Source organism: Rhinoderma darwinii, chromosome 3 (genome assembly GCF_050947455.1).
Source record: "Rhinoderma darwinii isolate aRhiDar2 chromosome 3, aRhiDar2.hap1, whole genome shotgun sequence".
NCBI classification, from domain to species: Eukaryota; Metazoa; Chordata; class Amphibia; order Anura; family Rhinodermatidae; genus Rhinoderma; species Rhinoderma darwinii.
Genome location: NC_134689.1, coordinates 204,502,784 through 204,524,735, shown reverse-complemented (window position 1 = coordinate 204,524,735; position 21,952 = coordinate 204,502,784). Strand labels below are relative to the sequence as shown.

At 41.2% G+C, this 21,952-nt stretch overlaps 1 protein-coding gene across 3 annotated transcripts in view; it reads right to left on the bottom strand.

Annotated features, from left to right (window-relative positions):
- Nucleotides 1-21,952, bottom strand: part of LOC142747958 (chloride anion exchanger-like) — an 85,066-nt gene that overhangs the window by 30,663 nt on the left and 32,451 nt on the right. Inside the window, exons 2-5 of one of the 3 annotated variants that reach the window (XM_075855066.1) lie at nt 4,565-4,648; nt 2,316-2,550; nt 1,350-1,575; nt 482-536 (exon numbers count right to left, since the gene is read on the bottom strand). In XM_075855066.1, the coding sequence (XP_075711181.1) occupies nt 482-536; nt 1,350-1,376 (82 nt within the window). In that variant the 5' untranslated portion in view covers nt 1,377-1,575; nt 2,316-2,550; nt 4,565-4,648. Of the gene's footprint in view, nt 1-481; nt 537-1,349; nt 1,576-2,315; nt 3,010-4,564; nt 4,649-21,952 lie in introns of those variants that run through there. The other 2 variants (XM_075855067.1, XM_075855068.1) reach the window with 2 other exon arrangements.

The window sequence follows — 21,952 nt, the reverse complement described above, 5'->3', positions numbered from 1 at the left end:
AGAGTTCCGTCAGGTGAACCCCGCAACGGAAAGTGAAACTGACAGCACAGCTTCCGTTTCAGTCACCATTGATCTCAATGGTGACGGAAGCATCGCTAATGCTTTCCGTTCGTCACCATTCCGGCTGGTTTCCGGTTTTCCGACAGAATCAATAGCGTAGTCGACTGCGTTATTGATTCCGTCGGAAAACTGGAAACCAGCCGGAATGGTGACGAACGGAAAGCATTAGCGATGTTTCCGTCACCATTGAGATCAATGGTGACTGAAACGGAAGCTGTCCTGTCAGTTTCACTTTCCGTTGCGGGGTTCACCCGACGGAACCCTCTGACAGAACCCCGGAACGGAAATGAACGGTGATGTGAACAGGCCCTTATTCGTTTTTATTGAAATCAAATGTTTACATTACGCTAAACAATGATCAACTGTTCACATTACGCTAAACAATGAGCTAATATAGTGTAAGTTATAGATTTCTACTTACAGTCAGCCCTGGTAATGTATGTGTCAACTTCAACCTTGTTGAATTCCTTTAATACCTAAATAAAATAAAGATATTTTTCAGGTCTGTGTAAAGCTGTTATATACTGTATGTACTGAAAATATCATCATGAGAGAGGAATTTTGGTTAATCATATTCATTATCGACAATACCTGCAGTGTGGTTTCATTGCTTAAATCAATTTTCTGGGGGGGAAAGGTTGAAAGATTATATGTCTCATGTTCGAAAATAAAAACTGATAGATTGTATTCTCATAGTTTCAGTGTCAAGTTATGTCAAACCATAGAGGACACCTTTGGGAAATCACAATGGGCTATTTACAGGTATATGGGCAGTAAAAAACGACAAAGTGTGCTGTATTTATATAGTGTTATTGTTTATTAGGATGCATTTAGGTAGTAGATATAAATTCTCTGCAATGTACTCCATACACTATATGTACTACAAGAACAATCATGCCTTCCGCTGCTCAGTATTCTTAACATGCGCAATGCATTTTGTACGGAAGAATCAGCCAATATTTTTTTCCCTCGCTTCTCTCTGGTGCAAGCAGTCCTGTCTAGATGCATGGATCATTTTGTTCCCCTCTAGTCCACCAAGACCATAAAAGTAGAAATTGTTTACAGAATGTTATATTTTATGGCTTCACTTAGTAGTGAAATGTATGCAAAAGTGAAGTTCAATACAGTATAATAAAAAAACTCTTACAGGTAAAGCTATGCTATGCTATGCTAAAGGGAATCTAGTGGATTTATGAAAACGGCATTACTATATAAGAATGTATAGGTAAAGGCGTCATCAACAGAACATAATTGTCTACTTCGGGGAGGTATTACTGCTAAGTACTTACTGCTTTCAAGGCCTTCATTCCAGACATATCAATAAATGACACTAGTCAAATCCAGAATTAAGCTGTGAGGATCAATTTTTGGAACCTGGATAATAAGTGGAAGATCCTTATTCCAGTTTACAACAATGGGCAGTTCTGGTGCCCCATCCAGCTCTTCTATTCTGTTAGTGTTCAGTTCTTCATCATCAGACACTTCATAATCATTTAATGTTTCTACCAAACCTTTCTTAAAAATGACAAATGTGTATATTTAGGAGATGGAATGCATTTCAACCAAACAGCAAAGAAACCCTCTTAAGAAAGCAGCGTGTTATAAAAACAGTGTTGGATCTTGGGTCCCTAAAAACAATGATTCTGAAGGTGTCAGGATATACATAAGATGCCCATGTACTGTTATAATTTCATACATAGGTTATATGATCAGTTATTACTAATAGACTATTTATAAATTAAAGGTGATAAACGCTATCGACAAGTGATCTGCCCCAAAGCCAGCTTTAGATGAGTTTACCTTTTGTTGGACATAGTCAATACAACTTATTATACGAGAAAGGGAAATCAGAGGATCCCCTGGTTCCCTGTCAGTAAGTTCCCACCCTGGTGACATGTCATCATAATTTAGTATACCATTAATACCATTGTTCTACATTACTATACATATCATTATGCTTAGTAGCAAATTAAGTACATAAACACATTATGAAGCATTTAACACATCATCTTTCAACCTGTATCATATATGCGATCATTTCAGGCATAGATCATTAGACTTACTGGTGCCATACATAATTCTCCCCTTATAACTAATTTTGTTATTTTTCTTAGAGCCTTATTGTGTTTTTAACGCAGCCACAATGCATTAAAGCCAACCTAAAATACAACATATTATAATAAAATAACTTCCATAATGTTCACTGTAAAATAATCAATCAAGCAAACGAAAGAAATAAGCAGAAAAGGACTTACAGCAGTTATAAGTGTCTCTTTGAAGACGTCAATGACGACAAAGAAAACAGGAGATGGATATCTGAAAATTGTCACCCCTTTGACCCAGATATCTATGGACAGTGAAGGAATCCATTGAGAATGTCCATATACTATAACAGCGAACATGAGGATACGTTTTCTTATACTTACATAGATATTTCTGTCTTTATAGATGTCTGTTCATGCAATATTTGCTATCACAGCATACTTGGGGCTTATAAAGTAATATTAGGTTGTATTAATGGCATTGCAATACATATGTCTAAAATGAAAATCTAAAAAGGAACTTTGAGAAGATATATATATACACATATACATACAGTGAGATCATTTATGACCATCCGAAGCTGAACAAGAGCTGGACTTGTATGATTCTGACTTGTATAATAATAGAATTTTTGGAATTTCAAAAATGTAAACAGAATTTGCTTCTATGGCTGACACAAGCAGGATTCATTTCCCAACATACAATGGTTATACTGTGACCCTGATAAACAAACTAAACAGACAGGGAATTGACAAATAATTCCAATTCAAATATTTTATGTTTTGCTTGATCTAACAGAGACATTTAATATTTAATCATGGCAAACCCCTTTAAGTTCAGACACCTTGACTTCTTTTTACCCAGAATTTTGGAGTACGTGTACATTAGCATTTTAGTTCCATCATGCAGAAATATTTATTTATCATTTTTCTACACTTTTTGTATTAAGTGAAAAGAATCAGAATGGATATGCTCAATAAAAAAGTGAATACCATGCATTGAGATCTTATGAGCCTGCTCCGAGGGCACTACAGACAGAATAACAGCTGTCACGATGTGGGGGAACTAAAGCTCAATGAAATTATTTACAGAGCATACCATGTCAATCAGATTCAAGCAAACAGACAGATATAAGTAACAGTAAACAGTGTCTTTTTTTTTTTACAGCAAATGTCATGTATTCTATTGCTAATTTGTTTATTTTAGTGGTAAAGATATGATGCAGATACAAATTATTATAAGCAGCAAACGTAACATTCACCCCAATGGCAATGTTGGGGAACTGTCAAGCAGCGCCCATCCACGTTAGGTTGTAGGTTGAGTTTAACTTGTGTCAATAGCATGAATGCATTTTTGTCAAGATCATATAAACCAATCACAAGAGGGAAAGATGGCACATTAACCCCTTAATGATAGGCTTAAAAATATCTTAATAACCAGCTACATTTTTCAGTTTTTACCTCTCTGCATTTCAGCAGCCATAACTTTTTCTTTTTTCATTGATGTGGCTGTATGAGGTCTTGTTTTATGCAGGAGAAATTGTTTTATTTTTCCCACAGTTTGGGGGTAGAAAACAATTATTTTAGGTTATTATGGTCGTTTAGATACCTAATATGTGTAGGTTTTTTGTTTTTATTTAATCTAGGGGCAATAAAATATATTTTGCGCAAAAGAATTACTTTTTTGGGGATTTTTTTTTATTTATTTATTTATTTTTGTTACTTTTTTCTAATCCAAGTAAGGGATAACTTTATTTACGAGTCTATTCTTTACTTATAATGTGTTAGCACACTCCTATATGCTAATACATTATACTGAGTCACTTTGACACAGGCCGCTGTTAGGGCAGCACATTGTGTGCCCTAACAGCAGGCAAACTGAACAGACAGCCCTGGAGTAATTTCTAGGTCCCCAGGGCTGATTGCACAGGGATTCCCTGGCCTTTGATTATGACATCAGGTTTCCATTGACACAATAAAACAGGAGAGTTCCCTTTGATCATGCCGCGGTCACGGAACGTGGCGATCAAAGGGTTAAACAGCTTGGGTCTGAAAAGTTTTCCGACCCCAACTATATACAGCAGGCTGCTCTAAGATCAGGAGCTGTAAGTTACAGCTCCTACTTAGAAGATGAGCACTCACAAGAGCGCTCATCAGCCTGATCTACAGCGACGCCAAAAGACATCGCTGTAGATTAAGGACCTGCACTGTCTGCCGTCAAAAGACGGTGGGCGGTCATTAAGGGGTTAAAGTTTTTTTATTGTTTAATTAACACAAAATTAAAATAAAAAAAGCCTATCCAACTTATCAACTCCTATTTACATATTAATGTGAGTTTACTGCTGTATACATTTCAGACACATTCTTGTTATACAATTATGTGTTGAAGGTTTATACACTGGCAAACTCACATTAATACTACTTATTATGTTATTATAGAATGACAAAAACAATAAACTCACCAGAATAATTTCAATTGGGATGGGTAAAGGCTTTTTTTTTTTTTCAGTAGTCCTTGATCTCCTTCACAATGTAAACTATAACCACTACAAGAATTGATATAACAAGGGAGGCAATATTTGTAATTTGTAATTGTGAACATATAGCATAAAGCATTTGCAACAAGTAAAACAATATTACAAATGTCAAGCAGCAGCTGCAAAAGCAAATAGTACCTTAGGGTGTATAAAAAGAGAGATAAAAACCCAGGATTCAAATGTAATATTACCACTCTATAAATCCCTTGTAAGGCCACATCTAGAATATGGAATTCAGTTTTTGGCTCCACATTGTAAAAAGGACATAGGAGAACTGGAGAGGGTTCAAAGGCAGGCAACAAGATTATAAAATGGGATGGGAGTTGTTGCTTAGGGTATGTGCACACGATATCGACAATTACGGCTGAAATTACGGAGCTGTTTTCAGGAGAAAACCGCTCCTGCATTTCAGACGTAATTGCTCGTACTCGCGTTTTGCGAGGCGTCAATTACGGCCGTAATTTGGAGCTGTTCTTCATTGAAGTCAATGAAAAACGGCTCAAATTACGTCCCAAGAAGTGTCCTGCACTTCTTTGACGACGCTGTTATTTTACGCGCCGTCTTTTGACAGCGACGCGTAAAATTACAGGTCGTCGGCACAGTACGTCGGCCAACCCATTGAAATGAATGGGCAGATGTTTGCCGACGTATTTGAGCCGTGTTTTCAGGCGTAATTCGAGGCGTAAAACGCCTTGTTTACGCCTGAAAATAGGTCGTGTGAACCCAGCCTGCAATGAAAGGCTAGAAAAATTGGGCTTGTTCAGATTGGAAAAAAAGACGTTTTAGACGTTGTTCACACGGCTTATTTTCGGCCGTTTTTCGGGCTGTAAACGGCCAAAAAACGGCAGAAAATACGGAAGCAGAACGCCTCCAAACATCAGCCAATTCATTGCAATGGGAAATACGGCATTCTGTTCCAAATGCCCACGAAAAAGAAGTGCATGTCACTTCTTGAGCCGTTTTTGGAGCCGTTTTTCATTGGCTCTATAGAAAAACAGCTTCAAAAACAGCCTTAAAAAACATAGCGAAAAACGTGAGTTGCTTAAACGGAATGTGTCGCTAGAAAATTTTTTTATTTTTTTTTTAGTTAAACTATTAGTATATAAATGATTACACATTGTTCTAATTTTTTTAATTTTTTCACGTCAGGAAATATTATAAATTAGATTCTAATTTATAACATTTCCATGTGCTGGTCACTAGAGGGACAAATTCCCAAAATTGCAGCATTGGCATGTGGTAAAGCAACCTCATTGCTTTATGCTGCAAAATTGGAGAAGACACACTCGCTCTAGTGTCCTCAAAAAAAAAACCCTCCTTTATCCTGGCTAGTGCCAGGAGAAAGAAGGGGGTTGAATGTTCAAACCTCCCACACTGTGTGCCGCCATTTTTTGAGCGAATGCACAGTGTAGGAGGATTAGATACAGTGGTAATCTGACAGTATAAGAGTATGTTCACACGGCCTATTTACGGACGTAATTCGGGCGTTTTTGCCCCGAATTACGTCCGAAAATAGCACCTCAATAGCGCTGACAAACATCTGCCCATTGAAAGCAATGGGCAGACGTTTGTCTGTTCACACGAGGCGTAATATACGCGCCGCTGTCAAATGACGGCGCATAAATAGACGCCCGCGTCAAAGAAGTGACCTGTCACTTCTTTGGCCGTAATTGGAGCCGTTATTCATTGACTCCAATGAATAGCAGCGCCAATTACGTCCGTAATTGACGCGGCGTTCAAGCGCCTGCACATGCCGTTACGGCTGAAATTACGGGGATGTTTTCAGGCTGAAACATCCCCGTAATTTCAGCCGTAACGGAAGCCCTCGTGTGAACATACCCTAACACGAACATACATACACAAACATAACTTACCTGCTCCTGCCGCCGCCGCTGTCACTGCCTCCGCTCCCTCCACTCCTAGTCCTTGCTTCTGAACACATGGACGGAAGCCGCGACCGGAAGTAGTCATCTTACTGTCCGGCCGCGGCTTTCGGTCCACATGAAAATGGCGCCGGATGTCGCTCTGCCGAAGACCTTCTTTTTGGACTGTGTGGGAGCGGCGCATGCGCCGTTCCCACACAAACGGCGTACCCTTTAGTGAATGGAACGGCTCCCATTCGCATTCTCTATGGGGATGTATGTGCCGTATTCCATCTCTGTATGTGTCGTTAATCGACACATACAGAGATGAAAAAAAAAATGGCAGCCCCCATAGAGAAGTAAAAGAAAGAAAAAAGAAAAAAGTACAACAAAAAACACAAATAAATAAAATTAATTTTAATGACATACTAAAAGCAATAACATTAATAACATAATTTTTTTTCGTGACACCTTCCCTTTAAAAAACATCTGAAAATCAGGAGCTGTTTTCCCTTGAAATGTTATTCTTGTTTGGTGGTATTATTCAGTAACAGTATGGGGGTATTTTTCAGTCACTATGTGGTTATGGTGTGGTAGTATTATTCAGTAACAGTATGGTGGTATTATTCAGTCACTATGTGGTTATGGTGTAGCTGTATTATTCAGTAACAGTATGGGGGAATTTTTCAGTCACTATGTGGTTATGCTGTGGTGGTATTGTTCAGTAACAGTATAGGGGTATTATTCAGTCACTATGTGGTTATGGTGTGTAGGTATTATTCAGTAACAGTATGGCAGTATTATTCAGTCACTATGTGGTTATGGTGTGGCGTTATTGTTTAGTAAAAGTATGAGGGTGTTATTCAGTCACTATGTAGTTATGGTGTGGCGGTATTATTCAGTAACAGTATGGGGGTATTTTTCCGTCACTATGTAGTTATAGTGTGGCGGTATTATTCAGTAACAGTATGGGATATTATTCAGTCACTATGTAGTTATGGTGTGGTGGTATTATTCAGTAACATTATGGAGGCATTTTTCAGTCACTATGTGGTTATGGTGTGGCGGTATTATTCAGTAACAGTATGGGGATATTATTCGGTCACTATGTGGTTATGATGTGGCGGTATTATTCACTAACAGTATGGGGATATTATTCAGTCACTATGTAGTTATGGTGTGGTGGTATTATTCAGTAACAGTATGGTGGTATTTTTCAGACACTGTGGTTATGGTGTGGTGGTATTATTCAGTAACATTATGGGGGCATTTTTCAGTCACTATGTGGTTACGGTGTGGTGGTGTTTTTTTAGTAACAGTATGGTGGTATTTTTCAGTCACTATGTGGTTATGGTGTGGTGGTATTATTCAGTAACATTATGGAGGCATTTTTCAGTCACTATGTGGTTATGGTGTGGCGGTATTATTCAGTAACAGTATGGGGATATTATTCGGTCACTATGTGGTTATGATGTGGTGGTATTATTCAGTAACATTATGGGGGCATTTTTCAGTCACTATGTGGTTATGATGTGGCGGTATTATTCACTAACAGTATGGGGATATTATTCAGTCACTATGTAGTTATGGTGTGGTGGTATTATTCAGTAACAGTATGGTGGTATTTTTCAGTCACTGTGGTTATGGTGTGGTGGTATTATTCAGTAACATTATGGGGGCATTTTTCAGTCACTATGTGGTTACGGTGTGGTGGTGTTTTTTTAGTAACAGTATGGTGGTATTTTTCAGTCACTATGTGGTTATGGTGTGGCAGTATTATTCAGTAACAGTGTGGGGATATTATTCAGTCACCATGTGGTTATGATGTGGTGGTATTATTCAGTAACATTATGGGGGCATTTTTCAGTCACTATGTGGATATGGTGTGGCGGTATTATTCAGTAACAGTATGGGGATATTATTTGGTCACTATGTAGTTATGATGTGTTGGTGTTATTCAGTAACAGTATGGGGGTATGATTTAGTATCAGTATGGGGTATTTTTCAGTAACTGTGGATATGTTGTGATGGTATTATTCAGTAACAGTATGGGGGTATTATTCAGTCACTATGTGGTCATGGTGTGGCAGTATTATTCAGTAACAGTATGGGGGTATTTTTCAGTCACTATGTGGTTATGATATGGTGGTATTATTCAGTAACATTATGGGGGTATTATTTAGTATCAGTATGGGGTATTTTTCAGTCACTATGGGGATATGGTGTGGCAGTATTATTCAGTATCAGTATGGGGGCATTTACAGTCACTATGTGGATATGGTGTGGTGGTATTATTCAGTAACAGTATGGGGCTACTATTCAGTCACTATGTGGTTATGGTGTGGCATAGTACTTTTCAGTCACTATGTGGTTATGATGTGGTGGTATTATTCAGTAACATTATGGGGGCATTTTTCAGTCACTATGTGGTTATGGTGTGGTAGTATTATTCAGTAACAGTATGGGGGTATTATTCAGTCACTATGTGGGTGGTTATGGTGTGGAGGTATTATTCAGTAACAGTATAGCGGTATTATTCAGTCACTATGTGGTTATGGTGTGGCGTTATTGTTTTGTAAAAGTATGAGGGTGTTATTCAGTCACTATGTGGTTATGGTGCGGCGGTATTATTCAGTAACAGTATGTGGGTATTATTCAGTCACTATGGTGGTTATGGTGTGGAGGTATTATTTTATAAATTCTGTGTTCAGTGTTTTTGAGAGCACAAGCTCTTATTGATGCAGATGATTGTGGTATAAATGAACTTTTCACACCTTGATCTATTATTTTTGCATTGTTTTTGTGTATAAACCTCTGCTTGTATGTGAGTTTTAGGTGCACTTTGTACTTTGATTTTCAGTATGTGTGTTGTATATAATTTTCTGCTTTGGTCACAGTTTTAGCCAGAAATATAATTTTTTATGCATTTTTAAAAAAAAATTACACTTTAATACAAGATTGCATGACGTTTCTTGCATGTATAAAATACTGACTGGCCAGGTGTCTGCTTTCAGAAAAGTAATAAGTATGAGGGTTTAATATTCGTTCTTTTTTTTTTTGCAATTTAGGTTTAATTTGTACATGTCAAGAGTGTGAAAATTGTCCTGGCTACCAGAGGTGCAAAATGTGCAAAAAACCCTGGTAGCGAAAGGGTTAATGACAATGACTATGAATATCAGTTTTGTAAACACACTTGCATTGGTTATTTTTGAGGGACATTTTAACAACCATCAAACAGTAATTGGTCTAAATAATCAGGCGCTCAAGGTTTACAGTATGTGCACAGCAAACACTGCTATCTTTATTTACATTAGAAACTAATTATATCATAAAACTAAATCATTGCTCTAAAAACAAACACCACATTCTACATGCTTTTACAGTAGTTTGTAGATAAATTTCTGTACATTTTTAAATAGGCCCTGTCGCCTATTCTGACATGTCTATTTTAATAAATAATTGTATTCCGTATGAAATAACAATCCTGGACCATATTTTCTTAGAACACGTGTGGTGTAATTTGCTACTCCTGGTACCATCCGCCACGTCTAGCGCAACCTGCCGCATCTAGCCCCATCCGTGCCAGGGCCTCTGCCACCTTCTGGACTATCTCAGGTACCCTTGTGCTACGCACTTCTTGTATAGACTTTGCCTAGACTGTGACTTGGTCAGCTGCCTCTCCGCTATGGCGGAGCAGTATAGTGGGTCCACATACCCCTAGATCGTGACAGTCAGTCTGTGTAGGGACATACCCCCAACTGGTAACACCCAGTTGTCAATTTATTAAAGAGGCTCTGTCACCAGATTTTGCAACCCCTATCTGCTATTGCAGGTGATCGGCGCTGCAATGGAGATTACAGTAACGTTTTTATTTTTAAAAAACGAGCATTTTTGGCCAAGTTATGACCATTTTTGTAGTTATGCAAATTAGGCTTGCAAAAGTCCAAGTGGGTGTGTTTAAAAGTAAAAGTCCAAGTGGGCGTGTATTATGTGCGTACATCGGGGCGTTTTTAATACTTTTGCTAGCTGGCCGTTCTGATGAGAAGTATCATCCACTTCTCTTCAGAACGCCCAGCTTCTGGCAGTGCAGACACAGCGTGTTCTCGAGAGATCACGCTGTGTCGTCATCACAGGTCCTGCATCGTGTCAGACGAGCGGGGACACATCGGCACCAGAGGCTACAGATGATTCTGCAGCAGCATCGGCGTTTGCAGGTAAGTAGCTACATCGACTTACCTGCTAACGTCGATGCTGCTGCAGAATCAACTGAAGCCTCTGGTGCCGATGTGTCCGACACGATGCAGGACCTGTGAGTGACTTCACAGATCTGCACTGCCAGAAGCTGGGCGTTCTGAAGAGAAGTGGATGATACTTCTCGTCAGAGCGCCCAGCTAGTAAAAGTATTAAAAACGCCCCGATGTACGCACATAATACACGCCCACTTGGACTTTTACTTTTAAACACACCCACTTGGACTTTTGCAAGCCTCATTTGCATAACTACAAAAATGGTCATAACTTGGCCAAAAATGCTCGTTTTTTAAAAATAAAAACGTTACTGTAATCTACATTGCAGCGCCGATCTGCTGCAATAGCAGATAGGGGCTGCAAAATCTGGTGACAGAGCCTCTTTAATGCATTTCTAGTAGGAATGATAGGGAAGTGGAACAACAAAGAGTTCTATGAAAAGATGCTCCGCAATTGTTATTTCATGGGGAATATAAGTATGAACTTTTTAAGCATTATCTATAAACTATAATAATAATAACAACATAAATGCACTTTGGCTAGATTCACTAGATTCACTCTTTCAGATCTCTGGGCCTAATAGTCCTGATGGTCTGAGCTGGTCAGGTAAATAGAGGAATATTTAGCTAGAATAGCAAGAAATATTGCCATATAGCAAGACTTGATTAATATCTGCTGCATAGCGCTAATTTCTCCACTGACTCCTTTAATTACTTTTGTCACCCACATCTGAACCTGCACCAGTTCATCTATGTCTCTCTTAGGCCTCATTCACACAAACGTGTGTGTTTTAAGCACGCAAAAAACATAGCGTTTTGCGCACATTGCAGTTCCGTGTGTCATCAGTGAATGGTGTGTGGCTGCGCGATTTTCACGCAAATGCCATCCTTATGACACGCGGTTTTGATGTTTAGGTAAAAAAATGAAGGAAGTGCTTTTATTTTTTCCTTCATTTATTTATCTACTGTTGCGCGAATCACGCGCGACACACGGAAGTGCTTTCGTGTGCTGCGTGTGATTTTCACGCACCCATTGACTTCAATGGGTGTGTGATGCGTGAAAAACATAGGTCCGTGCGATGCTCGTGATTTTCACGTGCGTATCATGGACGTTCGTGTGAATAAGGCCTTATTAATAGGTATCAGTGGCGGACACAGACAGAAGAGAGCCCTTGCGTAAGAACAGTATATGACCCCTAGCTCTTCAATAGCTTATCATAGAGCACTCCCATATATCTCTTAAAAAATGTATGAGCAATAGTGAGTCATATACTTAGACTCATACTTGCGGCACTGAAATCATAAATATGTGACAGATCCTCTTTAATGACAACCCTTTTTACACCGTCCAAGCATTCTCATTTTATGTGCCAATCTTTGATGCTTTTGGAGAATGTAAATTTACAACATCCACAAAGGCTGATCATATTTGGTTTCTAACAATGATCCCTCTTTAATGCATGCTGGTGCTGTTTTATACGTTTATTATTCAGTGAGATACTCCAGCATAGGTTTCTTGGAAATGTAGATTTCTAACATTAATTTGGTTTCCCTTAGTCCTAACAGCAGCACAATAATGGGGGTATTTCTGCCCCTGTGAACTAGTAGGACAGATGGAATTTTTAATTTAATCAAACTAATTAAGTACAGCCCCTCCCTACATAAGGACGTCTAGCCCCTCCCACCTTGTGTTTATTATAAAGTAGCAGCCTTAATTAGAGCGGAAAGCTTGTGCTGCTGTTAGGACTAAGGAAAAACAGATTAACGTTAAAAATCTACACTTCCCTTATGTCCTACCAGCAGAAAAATACTAATGTAATGACGGGGTAGGGAGACAGACAGGTGAGCCCTAATCTACCCGCCACTCAGTCCCTGCCTACTTGCAACGACCCGTCCTAGGCGACAGCGTACAACTGGGCGACGGTCCCTACGCTCAATAAGTGCACGACAGACAAACAGAGAAGGGTACACAGAAGTTAGGGAAATGGGGCAGTTGCCCACGGCAGCAAATGAGCAACGAGAGTAGTGAATGAGCCGAGTCAAACCGGGAGTGTGCGAGGTACCAAACGCGGAGCAGGAGAGTAGTGAACGAGCCGAGTCAAACCAGGAGTGTACGAGGTACCAAACGCAGAGCAGGAGAATTGTCAGTAAAGCCAGGGTCAAAATGAAGCAGAGGACAAAATGTTCAAGCAGCAGCAGCAGAGCCAGGAAACAGAATCACAGGCAAAGGAGGAGCAGGAAATGCAGGTATAAATAGACATAGGGCGTGAGCTAGCTCCGTCTGGCCAGGCAGTGATAGGCTCTCCCACTCCTCAGCCTCCCAGTCTGACTGGTAGAAGATTGTGTCACTCTCTCAGACTTAGGAGCAGGTGCAGACTGATTACCCACGGGCGTCGACACAGAAGCTGTGTCTGGCAGATCCTTTACAACTAGGGATTTAGCAAGAACTAACCCCATAGGCAGGGCCCTCTTGACTGGTGGAACTCAAAATTGACAGCACAAGAGCCGTCTCTTCGGAGAACCAAAAATTCAGTCTAAAACGGTTGATAAATATTAAGTGCAAACTCCAAGCTGCATAGCAAATATGATCCAGCGGGATAAGACTTTATTGAGCCCAAGAGGTGGCCAATGCTCTAGTAGAAATATACTCTAGAAAAATTTGTTGAAACAGAGATCTAACAATGTAAGTCTGCTGGCCTCTACACTTCATATACCCAGGGTAGGTCCGGTGGATTGTTACTGGTTTTTTCTTACAGGAAACAATAAATTCTCAACATTCCTAATCTCTTACTCCAGCCAAATAGATCTGAAGACAACAGCAGAGATCTAGGAATGGAGAATATGTTCCTCATGTGAGGAAGACACGTGCCAGAACACTGGAAGAGAGCTGACCTGATTTCAGGTTACAAATGAGGGAGCTTTGGAGTGAATTTGGCAGTAGCCTTAGCAAGACCATGTCATGGAGGAATCTGATGCATGGATACACTGGTGATACGGCTTGAAGGTCCTCTATTCTCTTGACAGATGTTATGATTAGTGGCGCATAAACTTCTTAGGACTAAAGCAAAGTCTAATTTTGCCATAAGTCTGAGGATAGTAGGTCTCATTCTACTAGACCATTTCAGAAACATTTTCACCAAGGGCTTTTGTGACAAGGATCTTACCCAAAAAAATGGACCTGGACAAATTTTGGACCTTTCAGGTAGATAGAGTCAGTCCTTTTCCGAATCCTTCCCGCTGGAAGTGTAGGATGTTGTTTATCCGCAGGTTGGAACTATCCATTTGACCCTTGTGTAAGCCTTCTTGATAGATCCAGACCTGGACTGTGTGCAGTTCTTCATAAATTCATTAAAGAGCCTGTTAGATTATAAAAGGGGCTGGTCAACCTTCAGGCTGTCAGGTTGAAACTCTTCAGGTCCAGGCAGAGTTGAGTGCTCTGAGACACCAAGTTCTGCACTGGGGGAAGTCTCCAGAAACATCCTCGACTCATCTGAATGAGTTAGGAATACCATGACCTCTGTGGCCAGAACGGTATGATGGCTTTTACGTGGCCTGGTCTTGCTTGATTTTCATCAATACACTGGGTATCAAGGAAACCGGAGGGAAAACGTAGGCCAGCCTGAACCTCCTAGGGATGGACAGGGCATCCTCTGCGAAGGGATTGTCTCCCTCAGTGGCGGATTAAGTAGACCATGGGCCCTGGGCTGTTACCCAAACTTTGGCCCCCCTTCCTCACCGCCGCCCTGCCGCGCCGTAACTATTTTTAACACTACCTTTTTGGGCAAGCATTAACAGTGTAAGGCTGGGTTCACACAAGCACATTAACGTCCGTAATGGACGTATTAGGCCGGGCTCCTAGCATCATAGTAATGTACGATGCTAGGAGTCCCTGCCTCTCCGTGGAACTACTGCCCCGTACTGAAAACATGATTACAGTACGGGACAGTTGTCCTGCAGAGAGGCAGGGACTCCTAGCATCGTACATTACTATGATGCTAGGAGCCCGGCTCCCTGCACTGAGTTCGGTCCGGGACTTCCGGCCGAAATACGTCCGTCCATTACGGATGTTAATGTGCTCGTGTGAACCCAGCCTTACGATTTCCCTTGTCACAGGGCTGTGTCCATACATACTGAGAGTATCACACTGTGCAGGGACACAACCTCCTGACAAGGGGAATTGTCTATCAGTCCTGGACTGCAGAAAGACTTTTTGTGAAATACAAGGATTCCTATAATAAACATGTCAGGAGAGGTGACAGATTCTCTATAAATCTAGTGACTCACAGGTGACGACGTCTCAGATTCTAGTAGTTTTCTTCCTCTTTTCTTCTCCATCCGGTCCAGCGCTCATGACGACTTCTCCCGGCCATGACTCATTTCTGCAGAATTTGCCACTCAGACGTCTCCTCACTTTTCCAACATTTCCACACCTATAAACGAAAATAAAGTTATCATGGTGCCACATACTGTGCCCCTAAATATAATAGCACCAAACACTGCGTGCCTGAATATAATACCACACACTGTAAAACGCCACATACACACAGCCCCCTGTACATAGTGCCACACACAGCCCCTGTAGATATTACACACCCCCATAGATATCGCCATACACAGCCCCCACTATATATCACATCCCCCCCGTAGAGAGCGTTACACACAGCCCCATATAGATAGTGCCATACAGCCCCCTGTAGAGAGCGCCACACAGCCCTCCCCCCTTGTAAATAGCACCAAAAAGCCCCCCTATAAAGAGCGCCACACACATACCACTGTGGATAGCACTACACAGCCCCCCCTTGTATATAGTGCCACACAGCGCTCCCCCTTGTATATAGTGCCACACAGCGCCCCCCTTGTATATAGTGCCACACAGCACTCCCCTTGTATATAGTGGCACACAGCGCTCCCCCTTGTATATAGTGGCACACACCGCCCCCCCCTTGTATATAGTGGCACACAGCGCCCCCCCTTGTATATAGTGGCACAAGGTTATGTACACATTTAAAAACTTTATATCATAATTTTATATATATATATATATATATATATTAGTATGTGTGTGATTGATTGATTTTATTAAAAAATATTTTCACTTTTTGAGATACAGCTGCTTTGTATCCTGTATCCGTCAGGTCAGCAGGACTGACAGGATCAGTGACACGCAGGATCCACCTCAAATCTATCACATCTAAGATTATAATTTAGCGCAGGGCCCGTTTCACTGATCCCGTCAGTCCTGCTGACCTGACGGATACAGGATACAAAGCAGCTGTATCTCAAAAAGTGAAAATATTTTTTAATAAAACGTAATTACAAAGTTGCACCAAACACACATTTTTATAAAAAATAAATTAAAACGACGGGATTTTTGCGACGTTTTTTCCGTAGACAATGCAGGTTTCGTTTTTTATCATTTTTATGCACACCTTTTTTGCTATTTTAGAATTTTTATTCATAAAGTTTGAAAATAATAGTAAAAAAATAAGCTTTTTTACGTTTCAGCAATTTTTTTTGGTAATAACATAGTTTTACCCTAAAATAGACCTTTTATTTGTGATCGTCATTGTCTACCGGAAATTTTTATATATTACATGTCTATATTGGGGTAATTGGGTCAGCGCTAGCGTTACAACAATGATTGGCGGGGGGAACATTTTTTTTGGGGTGGGTATTTTATGTGTATTTATTATTAATTTTTTTTTTGCACTTTACTTTATTATTTTTTTATTACTGTGGTCTGATCCTCAAAGGTCAAAAAAGACCTTTGGGGAACTTTATATATACTTTTTCTTTCTTTTACACCATGTTTTTCCACTGTAACTGGAGCTGCACAGCAGCCCCAGTTACAGGGGAAATCAGCCCTCTCATAGTGACGATTGTCACTAATAGGGCTGTGCTGGGTCTAGTTAGACCCAGCAACAGTCTGCCACTAACGGCACCCGGCGATCATGTGACCAGTCACATGATCACCGGGAGGAATAGAGACAGCGCCGCTGCTGCTGTCTCTATTCCTATACACAGCGTTCATTGAACGCTGTGTAAGACATCGGAGAAGACAGAAGCAGAATAGCTGCTTCTGTCTTCTCCTCAGGGTCCCCGGCAGTCACTGACAGCCGGAGACCCGACATTCAGCTGCCCGATCGCGCGGGCAGCAAGTTAAAACCCGAGCCGTAGAAAGTCTATGGCTCGGGTTTTAAGGACCCGTCCCTGACCGCTGGCCGTAAAAATACAGCCAGCGGTCGGGAACCATTTGGGCAGGAGGATAAGCCAACTAACCTCAGCGCCGGTGACCGCCCGCCAGGCTCTTCTTGCAGCTTTGGAGTAACAGAACAGCCGTCCGTCGCTGTTCTGTTACTCAATGGCGGCGCCCGCACTTGTCAGGGAGGCGTGTCCTACACCTGGATCCCGGCCAATTCTCTGCTCCTCCCCTCCTCATCTTCGGCTTGTAGCAGCGCTAGCGCGCTGAATAGGTTTGTAAAATGATGTGCGGTTCGGGCTGCCATGGGCCCCCTGGGAGCCTCGGGCCCCGGGCGGCCGCCCAAATCGCCCATATGATAATCCGCCACTGGTCTCCCTGATAAAGGGAGAGAAAAGTTTCCACCTTGGCACTGAACCTGTTCGCCATGTGATCGATCTCTGCCACTTCCCACATTCTGCTGATCTCCTTGAAGATCTCTAGATTCAGTGGCATTGTTCCCAGGACTGTTAGGCTTTGACTCAGTCGGTTGGCAATAATGTTGAGGGAGCATTGAATATGTACAGCAGACAATGGCTAGGTTAAACTCTGTCCATATTATCATGACTGTGGGATATGTGGACCCACACAGCCGCTGCGCCGTAGCGAAGTAGCAGTTGGCCAAACAGTAGTCAATGGAAGTCTCTAGGATAAGAGTACCTTGGTAGGAAGTGTGACATGCACTTGGCGCAGATGACACTCAGCACAGGTGACACTTGGCGTGGCAGATTACACGTGGCATGGCAGATGACACGTGGCACAGAGGATGAACTCGACTCCAACACAAGACTTCGCTCAGGAATAAACACAATTACTGGATAAGGGATACAGGAACACAGGATACAACTAAGGGACCATTTGCAATAACGAACATGGTTAGACACAACAACGCTCATGTAAGGAGGTAGAGGGCAGTGTCCTTTTTATACAGCAGGGCGAGTAGGGATTCGATAGGGAGCTTTTTGTAGGTGCACGCGCTGGCCCTTTAACGCTGGAAGCGAGCGCGCATGAGCAACATAGCATCTGTCGAGAACACTACAGTGTGCTGTCATGAGACGCCGGGATGAGCTCGTGGGTCTTCGGTAGCGGCCGTCGGCGGGTGAGTAATGCTGAGAGACAAAACTGAGACAAAACTAGAGTTAAAGAGGCTCTGTCACCACATTATAAGTGCCCTATATTGTACATGATGTGATCGGCGCTGTAATGTAGATTACAGCAGTGTTTTTTATTTATAAAAAACAATCCTTTTTGATGGAGTTATGACCTATATTAGGTTTATGCTAATGAGTTTCTCAATGGACAACTGGGCGTGTTTAACTTTTTGACCAAGTGGGCGTTGTACAGAGGAGTGTATGACGCTGACCAATCAGCGTCATACACTTCTCTCCATTCATTTACTCTGCACATAGCGATATAGCTATATCGCTATGTGCAGACATATACGCAAACACTAACGTCACTGCAGTGTCCTGACAATGAAGATACATTACCTCCAGCCAGGACGCGATGTGTATTCAGAATCCTGACCACTTCTCGGCACTTCTCTGTGATTTACAGCATATCAGGCGTAGTCTCGCGAGATTACTCTGTAAGCTGTCATTTACAGCGAGATCTCGCTTCCAAATGCAAATGGCACACCTGGAATCAACTCCAGACCTTTAACCAGCTTAATTGATGATGGATTAACGAGGGAATAGTCCATGCAGCCCATTAAATAGATTTTGAGATAATTGTCCAATTACCTTTGGTCTCTTGAAAAAGAGGCAGCTATATATTAAAGAGCTGTAATTCCTAAACTCTTCCTCAAATTATGATGTGAATACCCTCAAATTAAAGCTGGGAGTCTGCACTTTAAGCCCATATTGATTATATAACTGTATATTCAATATGTTTTGGTAAACCGCTAAAATGCCAAAACTTCTGTCACTGTCCAAATAATTCTGGACCTAATTGTATGTGCCTTATGTGAACGGTTTCCAACGTATACATTAGAAACTTAGGTTGGTACCTACAGGAGATAGGCATGCTAGGTATCGATCTTGACATCATAAGTATAAACAATATGCAAAAATAATACTTATTATCTGGTTGTGGGATATATATGGATATGTTGGGTAAATTCATTTATAGAACATTCCTTGCTGATATGCAAATATAAATGTATGTTATTAAGTAATTGTTATTTAATGTTACTAATTCTATTTTTCAGTATGGCGCCAATGAAATGCATTTGGCGTCCGTATTTGCATATAGACACACAATTTTTTACTGTACTTCATATAGTCATAGAAAAGACTTGACAACAGTGACATCTAGTGGTCAGAGCAATAGGAGTAGGTCTTTGACGAAAACAGCACCTGATTTTCAGACGTTTTTGTAACAACTCGCGTTTTTCGCTGCGTTTTTTAAGGCCCTTTTTGGAGCTGTTTTTCAATGGAGTCAATGAAAAACGCCTCCAAAAATGTCCAAAGAAGTGTCCTGCACTTCTTTTGATGAGCCGCCATTTTAGGCGCCGTATTTTGACAGCGACGCATAAAACAAAGGCTCGTGGGAACAGAACATCGCAATTCCCATTGAAAGCAATGGGCAGATGTTTGTAGGCGTGTTAGGGACGTTTTTTCAGGCGTAATTTGAGGCGTAAAACGCCCGAATTACATCTAAAAACACTGCGTGTGAACATACCCTTATACTTACATGGTCTCTAATCATTAAACTTATATAAACCAGTAATTTATTGTAGTACCAACACCCCTGAGGAAGCCACGTTGTGGCGATACGCGTGAAGCATCTCTCACCAGTATGGGTAACAGTGCTATTCACAGTGGCGGATTAAGTGTACCATGGGCCCAGGGCTGTTGACAGAACATGGGATCCCTCTTCCTCCCTCACACGCAATGTAAGGGTATGTGCACACACACTAATTACGTCCGTAATTGACGGACGTATTTCGGCCGCAAGTCCCGGACCGAACTCAGTGCAGGGAGCCGGGCTCCTAGCATCATACATATGTACGATGCTAGGAGCCCCTGCCTCTCCGTGGAACTACTGTCCTGTACTGAAAACATGATTACAGTACGGGACAGTTGTCCTGCAGAGAGGCAGGGACTCCTAGCATCGTATATAACTATGATGCTAGGAGCCCGGCTCCCTGCACTATGTTCGGTCCGGTACTTGCGGCCGAAATACGTCCGTAAATTACGGACGTAATTAGTGTGTGTGCACATACCCTAACTCCCCCAAACCCCTTTTCCCTTGTGAGACGCCTAAACCACGCTTTCATTCTTTGAACTTTTTTTAAAACTTTAAAACAAACAATCCTATTAATATTTTTTCAAATGTAAAACTGTAGCATATGAACTTAGATGTGATCAATAACCGCTCGATCCTGCTCGACACGCAGGACCCGAGGACTGGACGGATACTGGTTTTAGTGCTAGATACAGCTGCTCTTTATACAGGATACAAAGCGGATGTACCTCAAAAAGTCGTTTATTAACACATCAAATAAAAAATGTTAACACCTGTCTCTGTGTATGGTCTCAATAGAAAGTCTATGAGTCGACTGCACTATTGATTCCGCCCAAAAAAACCTGAAACCTTATGTAACGAAGACAAAAAGGAAACAATTTGCAACAAATACATTACCATTGAAATCAATGATAATGCAAACGGCAGCTATGATTTCCGTTTGCCTTTCCGTTGATGGGTTCCCCCAATGGAAATGCCTGACAGAAGCAATCAATGGAAACCAAACACTGATGTGAATACACCCGTACTGTATCAATAATGCAGTCAATTCAGAAGGCGATGTGCAGAGAATTGCATCACTGATTTCTAGCGCGTCCAAGAGTGTTACAAGCCTCAGAGCATATGTTCCCCCTCTCACACAAACAAATTATCTATATACATATACAGTTATTATAGCATACCACTATTCCAGATTAAATATTACCTGCATCCTGTTACTGAACACAACTCGCTATTATAAGACCAATGTTACCAATAATAACACAATATAAGGTCCAAATAATACCGCCACATAGTGACTGAATAATACCCTTGTACTGTTACTGAACAATACCTCCACACCATGACAACATAGTGACTGAATAATACCCCATACTGTTACTGAATAATACCGCCACAACATGACCACATAGTGACTGAATAATACCCCATACTGTAACTGAATAATACAGCCACACCGTAACCACATAGTCAATGAATAATACCCATATACTGTTACTGAATAATACCGCCATGCCATATCCACATAGTGACTGAATAATACCCTTGTACTGTTACTGAATAATACCGCCACACCGTTACCACATAGTGACTGAATAATAGCCCCGTACTGTTACTGAATAATACTGCCACACCATAACCACATAGGGACTGAATAATACCCCTATACCGTCACTGAATAATACTGCCACACCATAACCACATAGTGACTGAATAATACCCATATATTGTTACTGAATAATACCACCACACCATAACCACATAGTGACTGAATAATACCACCATACTGTTACTGAATAATACTGCCACACTATAACCACATACTGACTGAATAACACCCCCATACTGTTACTGAATAATACCACCATAACCACATAGTGACTGAATAATACCACCATACTGTTACTGAATAAAAAACACTATACAAAGACCAATCTACCACCATATAATGACCATATAGTGGAAGATGGCAGTTATACACAAGAGCTCTGTGATTACAGCACATTTATATCTAGTGACTCACAAGTCATGTCTGTCTGATTAGAATCGTTCACTTTCCCTTTTTTTCTCCATCCGGCACCAGACCACTGTGATGATTTAGTCCAGCCACGACTCGTCTCTGCAGAATTTGACACACAAACATGTTGGTTTCTCGCCTTTCCAGCACCCTGCACACCTATACACCATCCTCTAAACAAACTCATAATCGACAGTGCCCC